We start from the raw sequence: 18,490 nt of genomic DNA on the forward strand, positions 1-18,490 counted from the left end.
ATTCTGGATCGGGCTTAAGGTCTTGGTAATCACTGCGCCCAGTGTACCCGAGAGACCGCCTTGCTGTCTATACACACCAAAGAGCTCTACGCTCCACCACTTCCAACCGGCAGGTGATTCCTGGCCCCAAAGAATGTTGGACCTTAACCAGGGCCAGAGCTTTCTCTGTCTTGGCCCCCACCTGGTGGAACGAGCTCCCTGAAGAGAGCAAGGCCCTGCCCAAGCTGCTGCAGTTCTGCAGGGCCTGCAAAATGAAGCTCTTCCACCAAGCATTTGATTGAGGTTGACCAAGCCAACAAGATCTACTTGCCCCCTGAAACCCCTCCCCTGGGAACCAACCTATGGCACCATAGCTGGCAGGTTAATGTTGCCATCATTAATATTGTAACTCTTACATGGAAATGTTACCAGAATTATTATCCCTAGTTACAGAAACCACTGTTACTATTAGGGTTGGGCGCTTCAGGCGCCAAAGCAGCCGTTCACGCCCGAAGCAGCCAGCACCTGCGTTCATGCACCAACTGGCGTGCCGTTGGTGTCCACACCACCCCTCTCCCCCGCACCGCTGTTGTGTTCTACTTTATGTTATTGAATTGCTTGGCACTTATCCCTGTGTTCTATGTAAACTGCCATGAGCTGTAAGGAAAGGCAGCATATAAATCTAAGAAATAAAATAAATAGAATTAAAGCTCACTCCCAGTCACCCCCCCCCCCCCCCTTTAAGGAGCCACCCTCATTTGGTGGCTCTTTTTCGGCAATCTCAAGCTTTCTCCTATCTTCCTGTCGCCCCGGTTAATTTTTCTGACAGCTTGAATTTTTCTGACAGCTTTTTTGACAGCATTCTCTCAGTGCTTTGTTAATGATGAAAGCAAACAAATCCACCTCAGAAGTCTCAGTGGCTGTTGACTTGTGTCTTCTTCATTACCTTCCTGTCCATGAAACAGAGTCAGTCTCTGGAATTTCAGCAGAGTTAGACCGATGCCACTCTCATAGGCCAAGAGAGAGGGCAAAAGAGAGACCGCAGTGATCTCTTTAAAATAAGTGTACGCTTTTGTTCAGATTGTTGTTGTCATCGTCTCTCCCCCCTCCCCCCACAGAAGATTGATGCACAAGAACGAAACAAGCGTTTAAAGAGCCTTTTTTCTGCTCACTTCGGGTGAATAAGGAAGAACGCGTTCAGGCAGTAAACCGTTCTGTACTTTCACAGTCCCTATATGGATCTGGTAGGGAGGGAGTCACGATGGCTTTTTGAAAGAAGGAAACGGTGTCTGTCTTTGCTGCTGTATAACCGGCAGACCCCACTTGAAGGTTTCCCCAGACTGATTACTCACACCCCTTTTCACAGTGGCCCAAGTTTGTTCTAAATTAGCTATTCTCACAAACCTGAATTCAAGAGACACCTTTTTGTCACAGGGAAGGTGTGTGAAGATCTCCGCGTGAGTTTTTACTTTGCTGCCCTTTTGCTCCTAGTCTCTCCTGTGAGGTGTATCACTTGGTTTCTTTCTCACCAGGACACAGTCATGGTTCCTAGTGTGTCGAGGTCAATGTCAGACCCTCTTCCATGGCTGCAAAAATTTTTAAAGGGATAAAATCTGCTCCTTGACTCTTTCTGGGTGCAGCACAGCTAGAAGAGGGTTGTGCTGTAGGCCACCACTTGAAGCAAGGGCCAAAAGAGCTGCGATCTAGAGGTATTTTCACCTAAAAATGCAGCACGTTTATATGCTTAAGGGATGCAGCAAGGTATGAAGTGGAGTCTGATAGAAATTTAGCATTCGTTTTAACTCATTTCCACTTGTACTATTTTTGGTAATCCCTCGCTAAGAAGCTTGGGTGATTCCCCCTTCTAATCTCCAAATTCTTCTGTTCAGTCCCCCGATTCTGCCATTTGTTGGCTAAAGGCTCTTTCACCTCAGCATGAGAAATCCGTCATGGTTGAAGCTGCTTTGAGGCTGTAATCTGCGGTAAGGGAAAATGGGAGCACCCTACAGGGCAGGCAGTAATTTCATTAAGGCATGCAGTTTGTGTGATCCCTTGCCTATCCAGGCTGTGCGGGGTGGGAGGAAACAGATTCATGTCCAATTGGTGGATACACCTGTCCTGCCTTGGGTCTGCTGACTATACTTTTTTAAAATTTAAAATATTTACTTACCCACCTCTCCCCCAGGCATCCCAGGACCCAATGTTAAAACAGACATAAAAACCTCACATTAAAAATGCCCCACACCCCAGCCAGCAAGGGAGTCCCTCTCTGCCCAGTCTCTGCCTGCCGCAGAAGCTCTGCAGAACAGGTCTGCTAAGGCAGCCTTGCTGGAAAGCCAGAAAAAGAAAAGTTGTTTTTTATACCCCGCTTCTCACTGCCTGAAGGAGTCCCAAAGCGGCTTACATTTGCCTTCCCCCCCTCACCACACAACAGACACCCTGTGTGGAAGGTGGGGATGTGAGAACTCTGACAGAACTGCCCTGCAAGAACAGTTTAACAGGACTGTGACTGGCCCAAGGTCACCCAGCTGGCTGCATGTGGGGGAGGGCTGGGGAATCAAACCCGGCTCCCCAGATTAGAAGCCGCCGCTCTTAACCACTACACCACGCTGGCTCTCAGAGCCCTCTGACCTCTTCTGGGAGGCTGTTTCAGTGGCATAAAGCCTGGACTATTGCCAGTAAAGGTGGGGAGACACTGATAATAGACTTTGGTGGGGACCACACAGGTAGGGGACTGTCCTAAGAGCATGTGTGCCCCAGGTCGTGAAGGGGCTAAAGGCACGCTGCAGCATCTTGGATTGGTCCTGGAAACTGACTGGCAGCTCATGAAAGGACCTCAGATTAGGAACAAACATGGTCCCATTGGCTACCTAACAGACAATTTTTTGCACCAGCTGCAGTTTCTAGATCACCTTCAAGTACAGCCCTGTGTCAGACATACCATATATTTAAATGTTTAAGCTCAGTTAGATGTCCTCTAGTATTGAAATGGCTATGAAACATTGCTCAGAATTTCTCCTTGTTATGCAGAAATAATAATCATGCACAATATGGAAGAGAATGTACATTTCTTAAAGGCTAATTGAACTGTGTTAGTTTGGTGGAGTGAAATGAGCAACGCAACAAAATCTTGCATAGGTCTTTGCATGACACACATGTATCAAATGCGTAACACAGAAAAACTCAAAGCAGATCAGCACTTTGGATTGCTCAGTTTAACTTTATTTTGAGGCTGAACTTGATCTCAGATTTTTAAAATTGGTGGGAAAAGGGACTCAAAACAGCTGGCCAGAAACGATTCCTCTTATCAGGTTTTACTTTAAGGAGAAAATGGGGGAGCAGTAAGCAGAAATTAATGAATGAATCGCTTGTCTTCCTAGGTGAAATCACAGACGGAGTTAAGGAAGACTCCGGTGTCTGAAGCCCGGAAAACACCAGTAACCCAGTCTCCAAACCAGGCCAGCAACTCCCAGTTCATCCCCATCCACCACCCAGGAGCTTTCCCCCCGCTGCCCAGCCGGCCAGGTAAGAAGCAAAAGCACGTGCTCTTTTCTCCTGATTCTCCAGTGCCTTTGACAGACTGGATAGGAAGGAAATATTCCTGCTTCCTGACCCACCAACCCGAGTGGGTGAACTTGATGTGTTGCATCCCACATTTCGTTATCATGCACCTTTTATCAGTGTTATAGTGTATGAATGGTGACGCAGGTATTTGACCTCAGTTAAATTGTTCCAGATTTAATGTCGTCTCTCTTCACCAGCTACAAGATATATACATTAAAACCAGCTGCATGCCTTTCATCATTTGACATCAATAAATATAGAAGAGCCTTTACAATAGCAAGATGCTTGGCCATGCCTACAGCCTTTCTGGAGGGCAGATATAAAAGACTTCCCATCTCAGAGAGATTCTGCACCTGCCCATTAAGGGAGGTGGAAACAATGGAAAACATCTTTTCCTGCTGCCTTTTGTATTCCGCAGCCGGCAGCAAGCTTAGCCAGCCACTTCTGGACGGGAATTCATAACAACCAGAAGTGGAATTGCTGATGGATGAAAAGCCTCAGGGTTCATTCGAGATAGAGATAGTGAAATTCTGGGCCCACGTGATTCAAGGCTGCCAGAAAGATATAAAACACTTACAGCCACTATCATCATAGATATCAGGAAAAAGTTTTTCACAGTCAGAGTAGTTCAGCAGTGGAATAGGCTGCCTAAGGAGGTGGTGAGCGCCCCCTCACTGGAAGTCTTCAAGCAAAGGTTGGATGCACACTTTTCTTGGATGCTTTAGGATGCTTAGGGCTAATCCTGCGTTGAGCAGGGGGTTGGACTAGATGGCCTGTATGGCCCCTTCCAACTCTATGATTCTATGATTCTATGATTCTATGATCATGTCCTTTTGGCTAATTTCATTGAAAATTCTTAATTTTTATATTGCCTCCAAATTTTAAAGTTTTATCGGCGTTCTGGTCTGTGACTGTATAAATATGCTTGGCTTGGCAATTTAATATTGCTGCAAACAGAAGAAACCGCTTTGAAGAGCAGGTTGATGGCCTGTTTCTTCTTGAAATTGACCCCAGGGAAACAATCAGATGTGGACTATAAATTCTCACCCACAAGTCCCCCTGTAGGGAGGTAATAAGTAACTGAAGCAGCGAGATTCTATTGAAAGGCTTCTGTGAACTCTGAAATGACTTTTTAAAGAGGGGCTTAAGTGGAAGGAGCAAAAGTCACTTCCTTCCTTGGGCACCCTCCTCCCTCAGGTTGTAACATCCGCTGTTGAACTCGTTATAGAGAGTTCATGAATAAAGCACAGCGTATCAGTTTTAAAAGTGCCACTTGGATTTCTTCGCAGAGAGGAGATTCCTCTTTTCAGAAGCAGGCCTTTATTTTCGTGTGTGTTTTGTCTTCAAAGGTTTCCCGCCTCCGGCGTACGTTATCCCCCCTCCTGTGGCTTTCTCCATGAGCTCGGGGTACACCTTCCCAGGTGGCGTTTCTGTCCCAGGGACCTTTCTCCAGCCTGCAGCACATTCACCCGCAGGAAACCAGGTGCAAGCTGGGAAGCAATCCCACATTCCTTACAGCCAGCAGCGGCCCTCCGGACCAGGCCCGATGAACCAGGGACCTCAGCAGACGCCTCCCCCCTCCCAGCAGCCCCACTCATCCTTACCAGCTCAGGCAACGGTGCAGTCTGCCAGCCAGTTACAGGTCCAGGCTCTTGCCCAGCAGCAGCAGCAGCAGCAGTCTCCTACAAAAGCTGTGCAGGCCTTAGGGAAGAGCCCTCCGCACCACTCTGGATTCCAGCAGGTGAGGCGTTCTGGGGAAACAGCAGTGTTCCTTTAAGCATTGGAAAGACCAGCCAGATCCAAAGGCTTCTTGGCTGCCTTCCCGTGAAACTTGAATTCAGTTTTGCATCAGGGGTTCTCTGCTGAAATCTCAATTATCCGCAGCAGCCATCTATTGCAAACTTTATGGTGGAGACGAACAAGGAAGGAGAGAAGTTGCCCGGGGGCTTAAGAAAAGACGAAGGAGAAGGGCGATACCAGTGTTGGTGGTTAACATATTGAACTGGCATCTGGGAAGCTCGGGTTTGGAAGCTTGCAGGGGAGGTCTTGGGCCAGTCCCTCTTTCTCAGCCTAACTTACCAGGCAGAATGAGGTGCAGGAAGGGAAATTGATGTCATCAGCTGCTTTGGATCCACTTTGGAGAGAAAAGTGGGGCATAATTATTTAAAGTCATGTGGGTGAGCAGAAGGGATTACTGCAAAAACCCTATTTCAAGGGCTTATATGGTACTTGTAGAGTACCTGAGCTATACTGCAGCATATCTGTGCAAGACTGATCAGGGATTTGGGGGTTCTTTTTTGGGGGGGCATCATCTGGATGTGGAATTGGGGTCACTGTATGTGGACAGGTAATTATGTATTTCCTGCATTCTGCAGGAGGTTGGATTAGATGCCCCTGGAGATCCCTTCCCCCTCTATGATTCTATGTTAAATTTGATCACTTTCCCTAAAGGAGAGGTGGTCAGCCTTCTGCGTCTTTACCACTTGCATTTGTGCGGGTTTGATGCGGCCTGTCAGGATCCTGCACCACTGATGTAACAGAACTGCATCTACTTGAGATCTTTCTGTGCTCAAAATGGATAAGCCCTGATCTTGAAAGGGTACTCTGGGATAGCCAAACTGTGGCTCTCCAGATGACCACGAACTACAATTGCTGTGAGGCCCTGCCAGCACCATGCTTAACAGCCACCCCTCAGCTAGTCCATCCTTCTGTGGGTTCCGTCTAATCAAACACATATCAGCTTACCTTTCTCATCTGGAGGTCTAAGGATTCCACTCTAATATTGGGTTGCCCAGAGAACATGGGTCACGCCTCAGTGGTGATGAGAGCAAAAGAACCTTTCTGCCCTCTACTCTGGTATCAGAGGAAGCTCTTTATCTAATGTACTTGCCTGGGTAGACTCCATCAGCAGAAGAAGAAAAGCTGGGGGTGGGGGTTATACCCTTCTTTTCATTACCCAAAGGAGTCTCAAAGCAGCTTACAAGTACTTTTCCCTTCCTCTCCCCACGACAGGCACCCTGTGAGGTAGGTGGGGCCGAGAGAGCTCTGAGAGAACTGCTCTGTGAGAACAGTTCTAAGAGAGCCTCAGGGGAGGGCAGTATATAATAAATATAAATAAAATAAATAAAACTGTGACTGGCCCAAGGTCGCCCAGCTGGCTACAAGTGGAAGTGAAGTGGGGAATCAATCCTGGTTCTCCAGATTAGGGTCAGCTGCTCTTAACCACTACACCGCGCTGTCTCAGAAGGAGGATGTCATCTGGTCCACTGACCTGTGGGTGGCCCAACTGGCCCACGGCTGGTTCAGTTTTAAAAGGACAAATTGTGCTGAACGCAGGACTGTCTGTCTTTAGTATTCGCAGGCAGACGCCGCCAAGCAGCTCTGGAACCCTCCTCAGGTCCAAGGCCCGCTGGGGAAGATGATGCCTGTGAAGCAGCCCTACTATCTCCAGAGCCAGGACCCCCTAAAACTGTTTGAACAGTCCTTGCAGCCCACCCTCATGCAGCAGCAGCAGCAGCAGCAGCAGCCTCTGGAGAAGAAAATGAAGCCTTTCCCCATGGAGCCATACAATCAGAACCCCTCGGAGGTCAAGGTGCCCGAATTTTACTGGGACTCTTACATGGCCGACAGCCGCGTCATGATGGCCCAGCAGCAAGCTAACATGGACCGCCGGGGCAAGCGGCAGCAAGGAGTCTTCCGCCCAGAGCAGGATGCAGTGCCTAGGATGGGTTTTGAGGTAAACGTGCCACCAAACCGGCGAGCCGCAGGCAGAACGTAGAAGGCGGAAGACCGTTCCCTAAACGTCAAGCAGAAATTCCGGGGGCTCCCTCGGGGAGCACCAATTAGGGAGGACGGATGGGGTGTCCCTGCCGTGTTTCTGTTCCAGACATAATTAGTTGCATCTGTATTTTTATCCTGTTGGCTCTATGCACTGACTATCGCTAGAAGCAAGGGGAGGGACAGTCTTAGGTATGCGTGCTACAAAAACAGGCTACCACTTTGGTCAGATCGGGGGGGGGGCTGTTGCAAACCGTGTTGGACGTGTTTACCCAGTTGACTGCTGATAGGGTGTAGGAAGAGGAACCGCAAGTGGAAAAGTGTACCCCTTCTCCACCTAGCATCAGGCGAGTGCTTCATCCCTGACACACCTTCCTTTTCAAGCACAGGTCGTTTCCCCCGCCCTCCTTCCTCCTGGCTATCCAACAGTAAGTGCAATACAGGGAACGTTGCCTCCCCCTCTCAAAGTATTCCCTTTCCTTCCGTGGTGTTGTCCTCATGTCAACGCTGGTTGGCTGGCTTGGCATTAACATCACGTTCATGGAGGAGGGATCTCTGATGGGCTGGGATCGTTGTGTGAGGAAGAAGCAGCCTCATGAGAAGCTAAAGATGATGCCGAAGTAACGGCTGCAAAAAGCCCCGGATAAGCAAGTGGACAGGCCCCCGACACACACACACACAACCAGCAAACGCTGGCAGGGGCTCATGGGAATTGTAGTCCATGGACATCTGGAGGACCACAGGTTGACTACCCCTGATGTAGAGATTTTATTGCAGCATCCTCCACTGGTTAAGTATTCACTGCCTGAAGCAAAGCACATGGGTGGCCGCTCTCTTCTGGAAGCCCTCGTCCTTAGCTACGGTTGGAGAGCAGACCTTTTGGAAGCGGGAAGTGAGGCCGTGTGGGCCTGACATTTGACTTAAGGCATGGGGGGGGGGTATTGCGGACAATCCCAAAACCTTGTGAAAAGGAGGCCGGGCTGCAAAAGCTTCCGGCATTCGAAACACCGTCCTATCGAGGCATTGGCTGAGAATAGTTGGGTCTAGGGTTTTCTCGGCTCCTTCAGCGATGGACTGCCCTTCCTTATGGGTGCTGGCCGCTGCCTTCAGGAATGCCCAGACCTCTTGATTTCTGAGCAGAGGCTTGGCTTGACTCACCAGGATCCCAGAGCAGACAGCTGCTGTAATGCTAATCCTGCTGCCTTTTATCAAGCGATCGTGTGCCCACGATAGTGGCCAGGGTGGGAAAACACACTCGGTTTATCTGCAGCGGGATTGGACCTCCCAGCCCTGTTCTAGCTGCTCCCCCCCCCCAGCCAGTGATTTGCACTTCCGAATGCACTGGCGGCAGCCAGACACTGGCCATTAAAAATAGCCCCTATAAGTGGTGCTGCCATTCCATCAGCAAGCAGAAGAACTGGACAGCCAGCTCAGTTGTGCCTTCGACCGAGTGAATGCTGTTGGATCTCATCCCCGCTTTCCTTCGTCATGATGTTGTACGGGAGTATGTTCACGGTTGCCGGGAAGTCTGTTTTTAGTCTTTTGGATTCACCTGTGAGGGTTTCCTAGCAGCATTCTTAGAAGGGGCGGCACGGAGCCTTGAGCAAGATGTCCAAATTCTGGCATCTCTAGCTTTTGTGGTTTTCAGGCTAGACTCACTAATCTTATTTGCAGACCTTTGCTTAATGTCTAAAACGAGCAAAACCTGGGATGGGGTCTCTGCTGCCCTGAGAAAAGTGGTGGGGATACGGGAAAGCCAAGAGGAATGAAGCTGTGGGAGAGTAGACCCCTGAGAGTGTTTTGCATCCTGCCTTAAATGCTAGACAGTCCGTTGGGTGCAAGGACGGACCCGGCTTTCCTGCAGTCGGAGAGATTGGATGGCAGTTCCTCCAGCCATGATCGAGAGTAAAAAAAGGGATGCTGATAAAATTATTTCAAGCTTGAGTCACATAACAAGCCTTGGTGGTGGTCACAAAATTGCAACGTGACCAAAATGCTGGGGAGTTGACAAAATGTGTTTGTTAGTGGACAGGCATCACTAAAGTAGTAGAAATTGCATTGTTCATTAGAAGGACCTAGTAGTTTGGCGTGTTGTATTGGGGGGGGGGGGGGGCTGGCCACAAATTCAAAGCAGTGTGATTTCTAAAACACAGAAGAACAAGATAGTTTGCTTCAACTTTTTCTCTCTTCGGTTTCTTGTTGCCCTGTTCTCTTCCCCTTTGAGCTGCTTTTGCATGCCAGCCTAAGCTTGTCCTTGCATACCCTTCTTTTGTCCAGTAGCTTGCTTTGCATTCTTTGTGCTTCGTATGGGCCTTCGTTCTGTTCCCGTAACCCCCCTCCCCGCGCCACCTACCTGCTGCTATTCTTGCTTTCCCTCCGTCCCTTGCTGCATCTCACTGTGCTCCTTTCTGTCACTAGGACCCCAAGAGCTCCCCTCTGCTTCCTCCGGACCTGTTAAAGAGTCTGGCTGCCTTGGAGGAGGAGGAAGAGCTGATTTTCTCTAATCCTCCTGATCTTTACCCAGCTCTGCTGGGGCCTCTCGCATCTCTTCCTGGACGAAGCCTCTTTGTATGTATTTGACTTAATTCTGCTGCTTCTTGCTCTAATTTTGGCATACTTTTAGCGTATTTTTAATCCCCCCCCCCCCGTCCCTTGCGAGGTCAGCAGTTCACATGAAATCAAAGCCTGCTTGCCAAAAGATTGGGGGAATTTGAATCAGCGGTAGTTCTCCACATGCAGGAGAACTGCTGGGAGGAAGTGGCCACGATACACCTAATCTTGATGCCAGAGTTGCTGCTTTCTGACTCACTGCCTGGCTTCTTAAGCTCTGGGTAGTATCTGTGAGCGTTCAGGTTCACGCCACTGTGTGCGTGTATGAGACAGCAAGGGAGAAGCCGTTTCATCTAAACGTGCCCCTGATCCAGGGAACATCAGCAGGTACAGCCGGAAAGGTTGAGGAAGCTGCAGCCCTGGCTGATCTAAATACCCGATCTCTTGGTTTGCTGGGGGAATATCCAGATCCCTCTCTGTCTTGCACTGAAGCCACACGGAATCCTTTCAGAGTGAACCAGAGCATGAATGGACTGTACCTAAAGAGCAGGAGGCCATAGGTTGCAAGAGAGAGCATTGTTTTGTTTTCAGTGTTGTGGAGGCTCAGTCTATCTTGGTAACGGGAGACTTTCTTGAGCGGGTTGTATGGTTTGTTAGCCATGCCAGTCCCTCTTTGGGGACTATTGTCTTGATAACGACATTTCCCATGGTTAAAACACACGAGACCTGCATGCAGGATCAGATCAAAGGTCGGTCCAGTCCAGCATTCTGTTTGCAGCAGCCAGGCAAGCGCCTCTGGAAAAGCTCACGTCCTGTGCATGAAGCAAGCGTTTTGCCCTGTTCTGTTGCCAGAACCTGGTGTTCAAAGTTCTCTCTTGGTGATGGACCCTTCTCATTTACGCCAGGAGCTTCTTCAGGCAAAACCATGTAGGTCACATTTTTGTGATGTACAAATTGCACATGGCACAGTATTTATGTACGTGTGAAACAGGGAGAGTATGTTAGATGTTCCCTTGCGAATGATCCCCAGTTTAGATTTTCACTTCTATGTGAAGGACCAGACAAGATATATCTAATGCTAGTCTCGAAGATTTATCTGAATTCCACACCACTTTTTAAAGCACCTTTTAAAGTAGTAGAGTGGGTTCATTAGCGTTATGGAAACCAGGGCCTAGTCTGCACAAAATAGATAATGCACTTTCAATGCACTTTAGAAGTAGATTTTCCTGATCTTCACAGGAACATCCAGCTGCCAAAGCACATTGAAAGGGCAATATCCTATTGTGTGCGGAATGGGCTCAGGGAAAGCTGTGAGTTTTGTCCAAGAAAATATCTATCCTGCTTGCTGAGACACAGGAACTGAATGAGGGGTGGTTGTTTTTTTCTCCCCCTGGGTCCATTATATCAGGGGTAGTCAACCTGTGGTCCTCCAGATGTCCATGGACTACAATTCCCATGAGCCCCTGCCAGCATATGCTGGCAGGGGCTCTTGGGATTTGTAGTCCATGAACATCTGGAGGACCACAGGTTGACCACCCCTGCTTTATATAGCATGTTTCTCAAGGGAAATGTTGGCTGGCAACAGCAACCAAGAACCTCTCTCATCCAGTAGATTCTGGGTGGCCTAGGAGCTCTAATATCTGCTTAGCTTTGAACTCTAGACAAACTCCCTGGGGCAATATGGCCACAGACACTTTCCTGTCATGTTTCAAAGCCTCTTTCTCCAAGTTCCTCCTAGTTCACCAGTCATCATGGGTGTGTGGAACAGCTTGCACCAAAGCAGAGTACAAGAGACTTTGGGGTATTGTGGAGGGGGGGGATGTTATCTAACCATCTCCTTATAGAGACTGTAATGTTTCAATCGGTGGCTGACTTCAGGCTAGTCACAGTCCTTCAGCCTTCATTCCAGCCCCCAACCCCTTAAAATAGGCATGATAACCCTACCACGGGTTGTGATGGGAATTGGAATTCCAATGAGATTGGAAAGATCCTAACCATTAAAGCTAGCAAACTGGCCGTTGGAAGAGGTACATGATAAGGAAGACGGGCTCAGATGATGCCAAATTGAGATGTGGCATCAAAAAGTAGGTGCTTATTCTCTACTGACATGGCTTTGTCCCCATTGCATGGAAATAAGAATAATATAACATCCTGACTAAAAAAACAAAACCAGAAGCAACTAAATTCTTGATTGCCAGGAGGATTGAGGTGCCCTGACCTGGATGGCTCAGGCTATGGAGATTTTGTCAGATCTCAGAAGCTAAGCAGGTTTGGCCCTGGTTAGTACTTGGGTGGGAGACCACCGAGGAAGCCCAGGCTTGCAGTGCAGAGGGAGACAAGGACAAACCACCTCTGAATGCCTCTTGTCTTGAGAACCCTGCAGTGTCACCATAAGTCAGTTGCCATCTGATGACCTTTTCCACCACCATCACCAAAGGTTGAGGCTTAGAGAAGACAATAGCTTGTGCCGAGGGGTTTCCTTGGCAGCCCTTTGAGTCTTGCTCTTGACTCTTTCAAGGGAACGCTTGAGCTAGACGGAATAATAACACTTATGAAAGCAGGCTGTCTCGCAGGACATTGCTAGTCCAAGGCTGCTGCTTGAGTGATGTTTACACAAGGGTCGGGAAATGGAAGCAGTCCATATCCCAAAATAACGAAGACTAGTCAAGCAAAAAATACCCATAAAGATTGACATAAAGTGCTTACATTTCCGTTCCTTTTAATGTCAGAAGTGAATGGCATTTATTGAGGAACAACGATCTTGCCTGGAGCCTCAAGTGTTCATAATGTATTCTGGCCAAGGTACCAGGCTTGAAGGAGTGGCACATTATTATCTGTTTGAGCCAGAAGAGTTTTGAATTCTCTATAGGGTTTGGTTGAGCCTCTTGTGGTGCAGAGTGGTAAGGCAGCATACATGCAGTCTGAAAGCTCTGCCCATGAGGCTGGGAGTTCAATCCCAGCAGCCGGCTCAAGGTTGACTCAGCCTTCCATCCTTCCAAGGTCGGTAAAATGAGTACCCAGCTTGCTGCTGGTGGGGTAAACGGTAATGAGTGGGGAAGGCACTGGCAAACCACCCCGTATTGAGTCTGCCATGAAAACGCTAGAGGGCGTCACCCCAAGGGTCAGACATGAGTCGGTGCTTGCACAGGGGATACCTTTACCTTTATAGGGTTTGGTTGGGTTTGACGTGTCTTCAGCTACCTGTTCTTTAGCATGTAGTTCAGGGGACCTTGACTGTCTTCACACTTGTGTGTTTTCTGCCTATGAAATGTGGGGAGAAGGTGCCCAGGAATCATTGTGCTTTATTGCGAAAGCCCATCTCATGCTCCAGTGCCTGTCTGGGTTACCAATGGAGGTGTTGCCAAATCAAATGTCTCACTCTCCCAGTGAGTTCTGGAAAGCAAGCCTAAAGCCGCCTCCAACCAGCTTGACTGTTAGGGAACGAGCTGCTCTGCCACGTAACTCCATCATCAGTTCCAAGCACAGGATACATTATAAAGCCAGCAGTAGTTTCGCATCAAACTCTCTCCAAAGAAAGTGGACCCTTGTTTAGAGTATCTTAATTCTCCTTTCTGGCCCCAGGAAAGCTGACCTCTTAGGTTGTAAGCCCCATGTGTAGAAATAAGCACACAGATGAAGGAGTTGCCCTTGGGGAGGGGATCACCCCCTTTTTTTCTTTGCAAGCGCCAAAGTCCTCCTCCCTCTCCTCAGTGTGACCCGTGTGGCTGTTAGGGGGACCTGCAAGCCCAGAAATCACCCCCCCCGCTCTTTCTCTGCTTCTGCAGGATTGCAGCGTAGCATATTTGTCACATTTTAGTGAGTTTAAGATGAGCGTCACTGTGGTGGTCAAGCATCCAGGCACAGGGTTGGGTCCCTGGACCCTCCAGTGGTCACTGAGCTTTCCTGCATCCCATACCCTCCAGTAGAACTTTCAGACCTTGGGTCAGCTCAGCTGTGTTGGCAGGACTGGCTTTGTCCCCTTGCCCCTCCCCGCTGTGACCTTCCAAATGGTTATGGCTGTTAAGTCTCAAAGGTACCGTGACCCTAAGAATAAGCTTTCCCAGGGTGGCAGAGGACTGGGGAGCGGAAAACGTGGGAAAGATCAGCTGCCATGTCCTCCGATCACAGGGTTCAACTCCTAATCTGTGCTTCTCCCTGTGGCATTCTTGCCCATTCTTTTTCTCCTTACGAAGTCTGCTAAGAAAGCCGGGTTAATTCAGTCCATGTGTTTACATGTTTGAGCAAAGAATCCAGTGAGCTAACCTGGATGCCTCAGTGGGCAGTTAGTGGCGATGGGCAATGCTGCCGTTTAAGCTGTGTAAGTTCTTTAAAGTTGGAGCCTGCAGTGTTTTCCTCCAAAAATCCCCTGGTGTAATTGCCTTCTTCGTTTTCCGAACTAACATGGCTGTTTGATTTTTACTGTCACCCATAGAATTAAAGAATATGATTCATAGATGTTTCCGCAATGTATTCCGGGCATCTGTAATTTATAACAGAAGGGGGGGGGGTCTCCACCATGATTCAGCTCCCACTTCATACACCTACGCCCCATTTGAGCACTCATCTGACAATTACTGATCTAATGGTTTTATGCTGAAAGCTGATCTGAGTCGTCAGTCTATAACAGTACATAACCGTGTCTTTCCTTTCTCTGATTTTCTGAAGAAATCGCTGCTAGAGAAACCATCGGATCTGATTTCTCAGTCACCTTCTTTCCTGTCCCTCACGGGCTTCTCTCTTAACCAGGTAATAAATCACAAAAGACTTCTTAGCCTTCTTGTGCTGGGCAGCAGCATCACTTTATGGGCTCCTTTTCTGAGTCCTCAAAAGCAGCCTTGGTTGTTTTCTGTGTGAAAGGGAAATTTAGTAGAGAAGAAGAGCATGTTTGGATACATAAGCCTTTTCTTGAACCCTGAATTAGGCAAAGGCCTGTGAGTAACTTGCCACATTTGAATGGTGGCATGAGTCTGCTGCAGCTCCTCAGTCTGGTTTCCAGCAGTTTGTACCAAATCCATGTCTTTTCTGACAAAGGGATTATATTCGGGGGGGGGGGGAAGTAGCATGCAAAGCCATAGTCGTAAGTGTCTTTCTCACAATTTTAATTTGTCCTGACACTGCCAGATTAATCTTGGCTACTTAGTAATTATTATGTGACCCGGCATGTCCATTTCTTTCCCACGGTGGCTTGCATTTCCCCCCCCCCCCCTTCATCTCTAAATCACACCCTTGGGTTGCACTTATTTGCCTGGCCTGGGCGGGTGCTGAGTTCACATTAGCGTTAATTGTAGTTCGTCAGCAGGATTGTCCAAGATTCCGAGCCTAGTGGCACCTTCACGCCCAACGAGATTTCCACTGCGCAAATGTTCGAGAGACCCTGGAAACCTTATTTGTCCGTGAGGTGCTGCTGCATTCGAATATTGCTTTTCTACTGCAGAGCAATATGGCTGCCCACCTGAGGGGGCTTTCCGAGTAAATGACCCAGAACCCAGAACCGAGGTGGCGTAGGGGTCCTAGCAACACTCCCTAGATTTATAGTAGCTGAGATACCCTTTTTTGAATGACAACGGAGTTACCCTTCGCACGTAGACCTCTAAGAGTAAGAACTACCTACCCTTGGAAGAGCCTACCACTCCCGATGCTGTAAACAGAACCGATCCCACCTATGGCAGAAATGTGGTAGAATTACTTCTCCCCGGCTGAGGGTGGCTGGAAACGCAAGGCTAGAGCACTGAAGGGGGGGGGGGATATAGATGCAACCAGCAGGAATCAGCCAATGACGGTAGCAATATAGAGTTGTTGCAAGAGTGAACTGGAGATGGAGGGGGCCCCCAAATGTAAGATCCTAGGCTCAGCGATGGGGGTATGATTTCTTTACAAATGTAATAAAATGTGTCTGAGCCCCCAGTATCAGTTTCCTCTCTCTTTAGCATCTTACCCAGATAGTTTTGATGCTGTTGCCATGGCAGCTGTATTGTTTGCCGTGCTGGATGTTTACTTGCCAGCCGAGTGCAGGCGGGAGTCCGCTGATTCACACGGCGATAGGAATCCCTGTCAAAGAGCGTGGACAGCAGCAGGCAAAACTTGACTTCAAATGTGTGAATTTGTCAACACAGTAATGTTACTGGATAAGCCGGAGTCTCGGATTGACCTCACAGTGTCTCTTGCCTCGTAGGAAAGATACCCAAACAGCATGTTCAATGAGGTGTATGGGAAAAACCTCAACGCCAGCACAAAACCAGACGTCACTCCGGCAGTGGCTCACCAGGAGACTTCACTCTACTCTCTCTTTGAAGGGACACCGTGGTCTCCATCGCTTCCAGCCAGCTCAGGTAATGCTTGTATACCAACCACACAGTGGCTCGATTCGGGCATTATACCAAACAGTGGTTTGCACCAACTAATTCAGAACCTGCACTGTATAAGCAGCATAGTTTAGTCCGGTAAAATCAGAGTCCAGTATCACCTTTAAGACCAACAAAGATTTATTCAAGGCATGAACTTTCGAGTGCAAGCACTCTTCTTCAGACTTAGTCTGATGAAGAGAAAGGTCACACCCGGAATAAATCTTTGTTGGTCTTAAAGGTGCTACTGGACTCTGTGCTACTTCAGACCAACACAGCTGCTCATTTGAATCTATAGTTTAGTCTGGATTGTCTGTTTTAATTTTCCATCTCCTCAGCCTTCCTGTGTCTCTGATTTGTTAAATGCAGCAGCAACTGGGCCTGATGTCTGAACTGACCATTGGAGACAAAGTTGGATCCTTTTCTAGTAGCCCTGGTGTTTTCCTCCAGGGAACAGGAAGGAATGGGGGCAAAGGAGGGGGGGGACCCTCTTGAAGCTGACAAGACTCATTAGAAATTGACAAAAGCATGGAGGAAGCCCCTAAAACCCCCCAATACGTGGGAACTTGGCGGGGGGGGGGGAGCAAAATAGTATTTGGAGTAATTGCATGTTCTCCTCTCTCCAGTCGTGCCAGCGTGGGTTTCTGAAACCACTTCTCCTGAGGTTCAATCTGTTCAGAGTGCAGAGATGCCACTGTAGACTATTTTCAGTAGTTTCAGTACTTTTTGCACCATGTCGTTGGAATGTGCTGTTCCCTTGATGATCAGAGCGTAGCATCTCTTTCCAAAAGAAAAATTAGCAGCTCCAGATCTCTCTTATCCTCTGTGCCTACGTTGGTCATTCAGTTTTGGCAAGACATTCTTCACTAGCAGGTTGGCCACTGTCGCCTGAGACCTTTTGGCGGTGGTTAGATGCAGGATAATGCCGGGAGTGATTGAGTGCAAAAGAAGAAGGGGATGACAGAGAATGAGGTGGCTGGATGGAGTCACTGAAGCAGTCGGTGCAAACTTAAATGGACTCCGGGGAATGGTAGAGGACAGGAAGGCCTGGAGGATCATTGTCCATGGGGTTGCGATGGGTTGGAAACGACATCACAACTAACAACAACAACAAATATGCAGGATAATTTTCAAGATAGTTGCCACCGAGCAGCCTGTAACGGTTGCTCATCCGGTTGTTTGCATTGTCATACAATCCCAATCTTTCTGTCCTGCTGCAGGTGTTATTTTCTGTCACTTGCCCCACAAGAAGACTTGAGCAGGAGGGTGGTGGCTTTGCCTTTCGAGGCCATGTGCACTGGCCATTGTTTTCCTCCTTGGTGGGAGGGATGACATATGATGCCATGTTGTAGATTTTAGATCTGCAATTTTCTCAGTGATGCTCTGTGAGTGCATACGCAGATGTTCATTAGCTCACCAGGACTAGTTCATAATAAACATTGCAAAGAGAGAACGAGATCAATCTCATTTCGGTATTTCAGTCGTTTTCGCTTAGTTCCGCTAATCTTTTGTTTGATAGATCATTCAACACCAGCTAGCCAGTCGCCTCATTCGTCAAACCCTAGCAGTTTGCCAAGCTCTCCTCCAACTCACAACCACAACTCTATCCCATTCTCCAACTTTGGGCCCATCGGAACGCCCGATAGCAGAGATCGGAGGGTGGCAGATCGATGGAAGACAGACAAGCCAGGTAGGTGGGGAGGTTCCAGTAGGAGGGGTAACTTCCATGTGTTTCTATATCATTGAGTTTGTCAACCTTCCTATTTCAGCAATGGGAGGATTTGGCCTGGACTATCTTCCAGCAACATCTTCCTCTTCAGAGAGTAGCTGGCACCCATCCAGCACTCCCAGTGGGACCTGGGCAGCCCATGGCCCAGCCATAGAGGATTCGTCGGCCGTGCTTATGGAAAGCCTAAAGGTAGGATGTATTGAGGTGCAAGATCAAGACATTATGAGCTTCACTCAGGGGCAGGGAGTGAGTTCAGCTGTCTAGCATTGCTTAAGGTGAACAACATTCTGGAAAACCTTCTGGATTCTTAGGCTTTGGAATATTATTACAGACCAATCTGGTCAGCTGTCATCAAAGCTTAGATGCAGATTTAGATCCTCCTTGAAGTATTCCGAGTATGTTGTCGGTTTCCTCATCATTGGCACACAAGCTGCCGTGATGCAGAGAATTTATGCTCTCATCATCTGCCTCCAAGGTGGCTTGTGAGCAGCTCTTTCAGAAGAGCACTGCCCTGTCTAGCAGCTGGTTTTATGATCATATTTTGAGCTGA

General features: G+C 48.4%; 1 protein-coding gene across 4 annotated transcripts in view; it reads left to right on the forward strand.

Annotated features, from left to right (window-relative positions):
* The window catches only part of SMG7 (SMG7 nonsense mediated mRNA decay factor), an 89,304-nt gene that overhangs the window by 67,612 nt on the left and 3,202 nt on the right, over positions 1 to 18,490 (forward strand). For 3 of the 4 annotated variants that reach the window (XM_077332616.1, XM_077332617.1, XM_077332618.1), the window contains exons 16-23: positions 3,360 to 3,504; positions 4,893 to 5,284; positions 6,896 to 7,279; positions 9,739 to 9,888; positions 14,536 to 14,616; positions 16,043 to 16,199; positions 17,731 to 17,901; positions 17,981 to 18,129. In XM_077332616.1, the coding sequence (XP_077188731.1) occupies positions 3,360 to 3,504; positions 4,893 to 5,284; positions 6,896 to 7,279; positions 9,739 to 9,888; positions 14,536 to 14,616; positions 16,043 to 16,199; positions 17,731 to 17,901; positions 17,981 to 18,129 (1,629 nt within the window). The remainder of the gene's footprint in view (positions 1 to 3,359; positions 3,505 to 4,892; positions 5,285 to 6,895; positions 7,280 to 9,738; positions 9,889 to 14,535; positions 14,617 to 16,042; positions 16,200 to 17,730; positions 17,902 to 17,980; positions 18,130 to 18,490) is intronic. The other variant, XM_077332619.1, reaches the window with a different exon arrangement.

Source organism: Paroedura picta, chromosome 4 (genome assembly GCF_049243985.1).
Source record: "Paroedura picta isolate Pp20150507F chromosome 4, Ppicta_v3.0, whole genome shotgun sequence".
NCBI lineage: Eukaryota > Metazoa > Chordata > Lepidosauria > Squamata > Gekkonidae > Paroedura > Paroedura picta.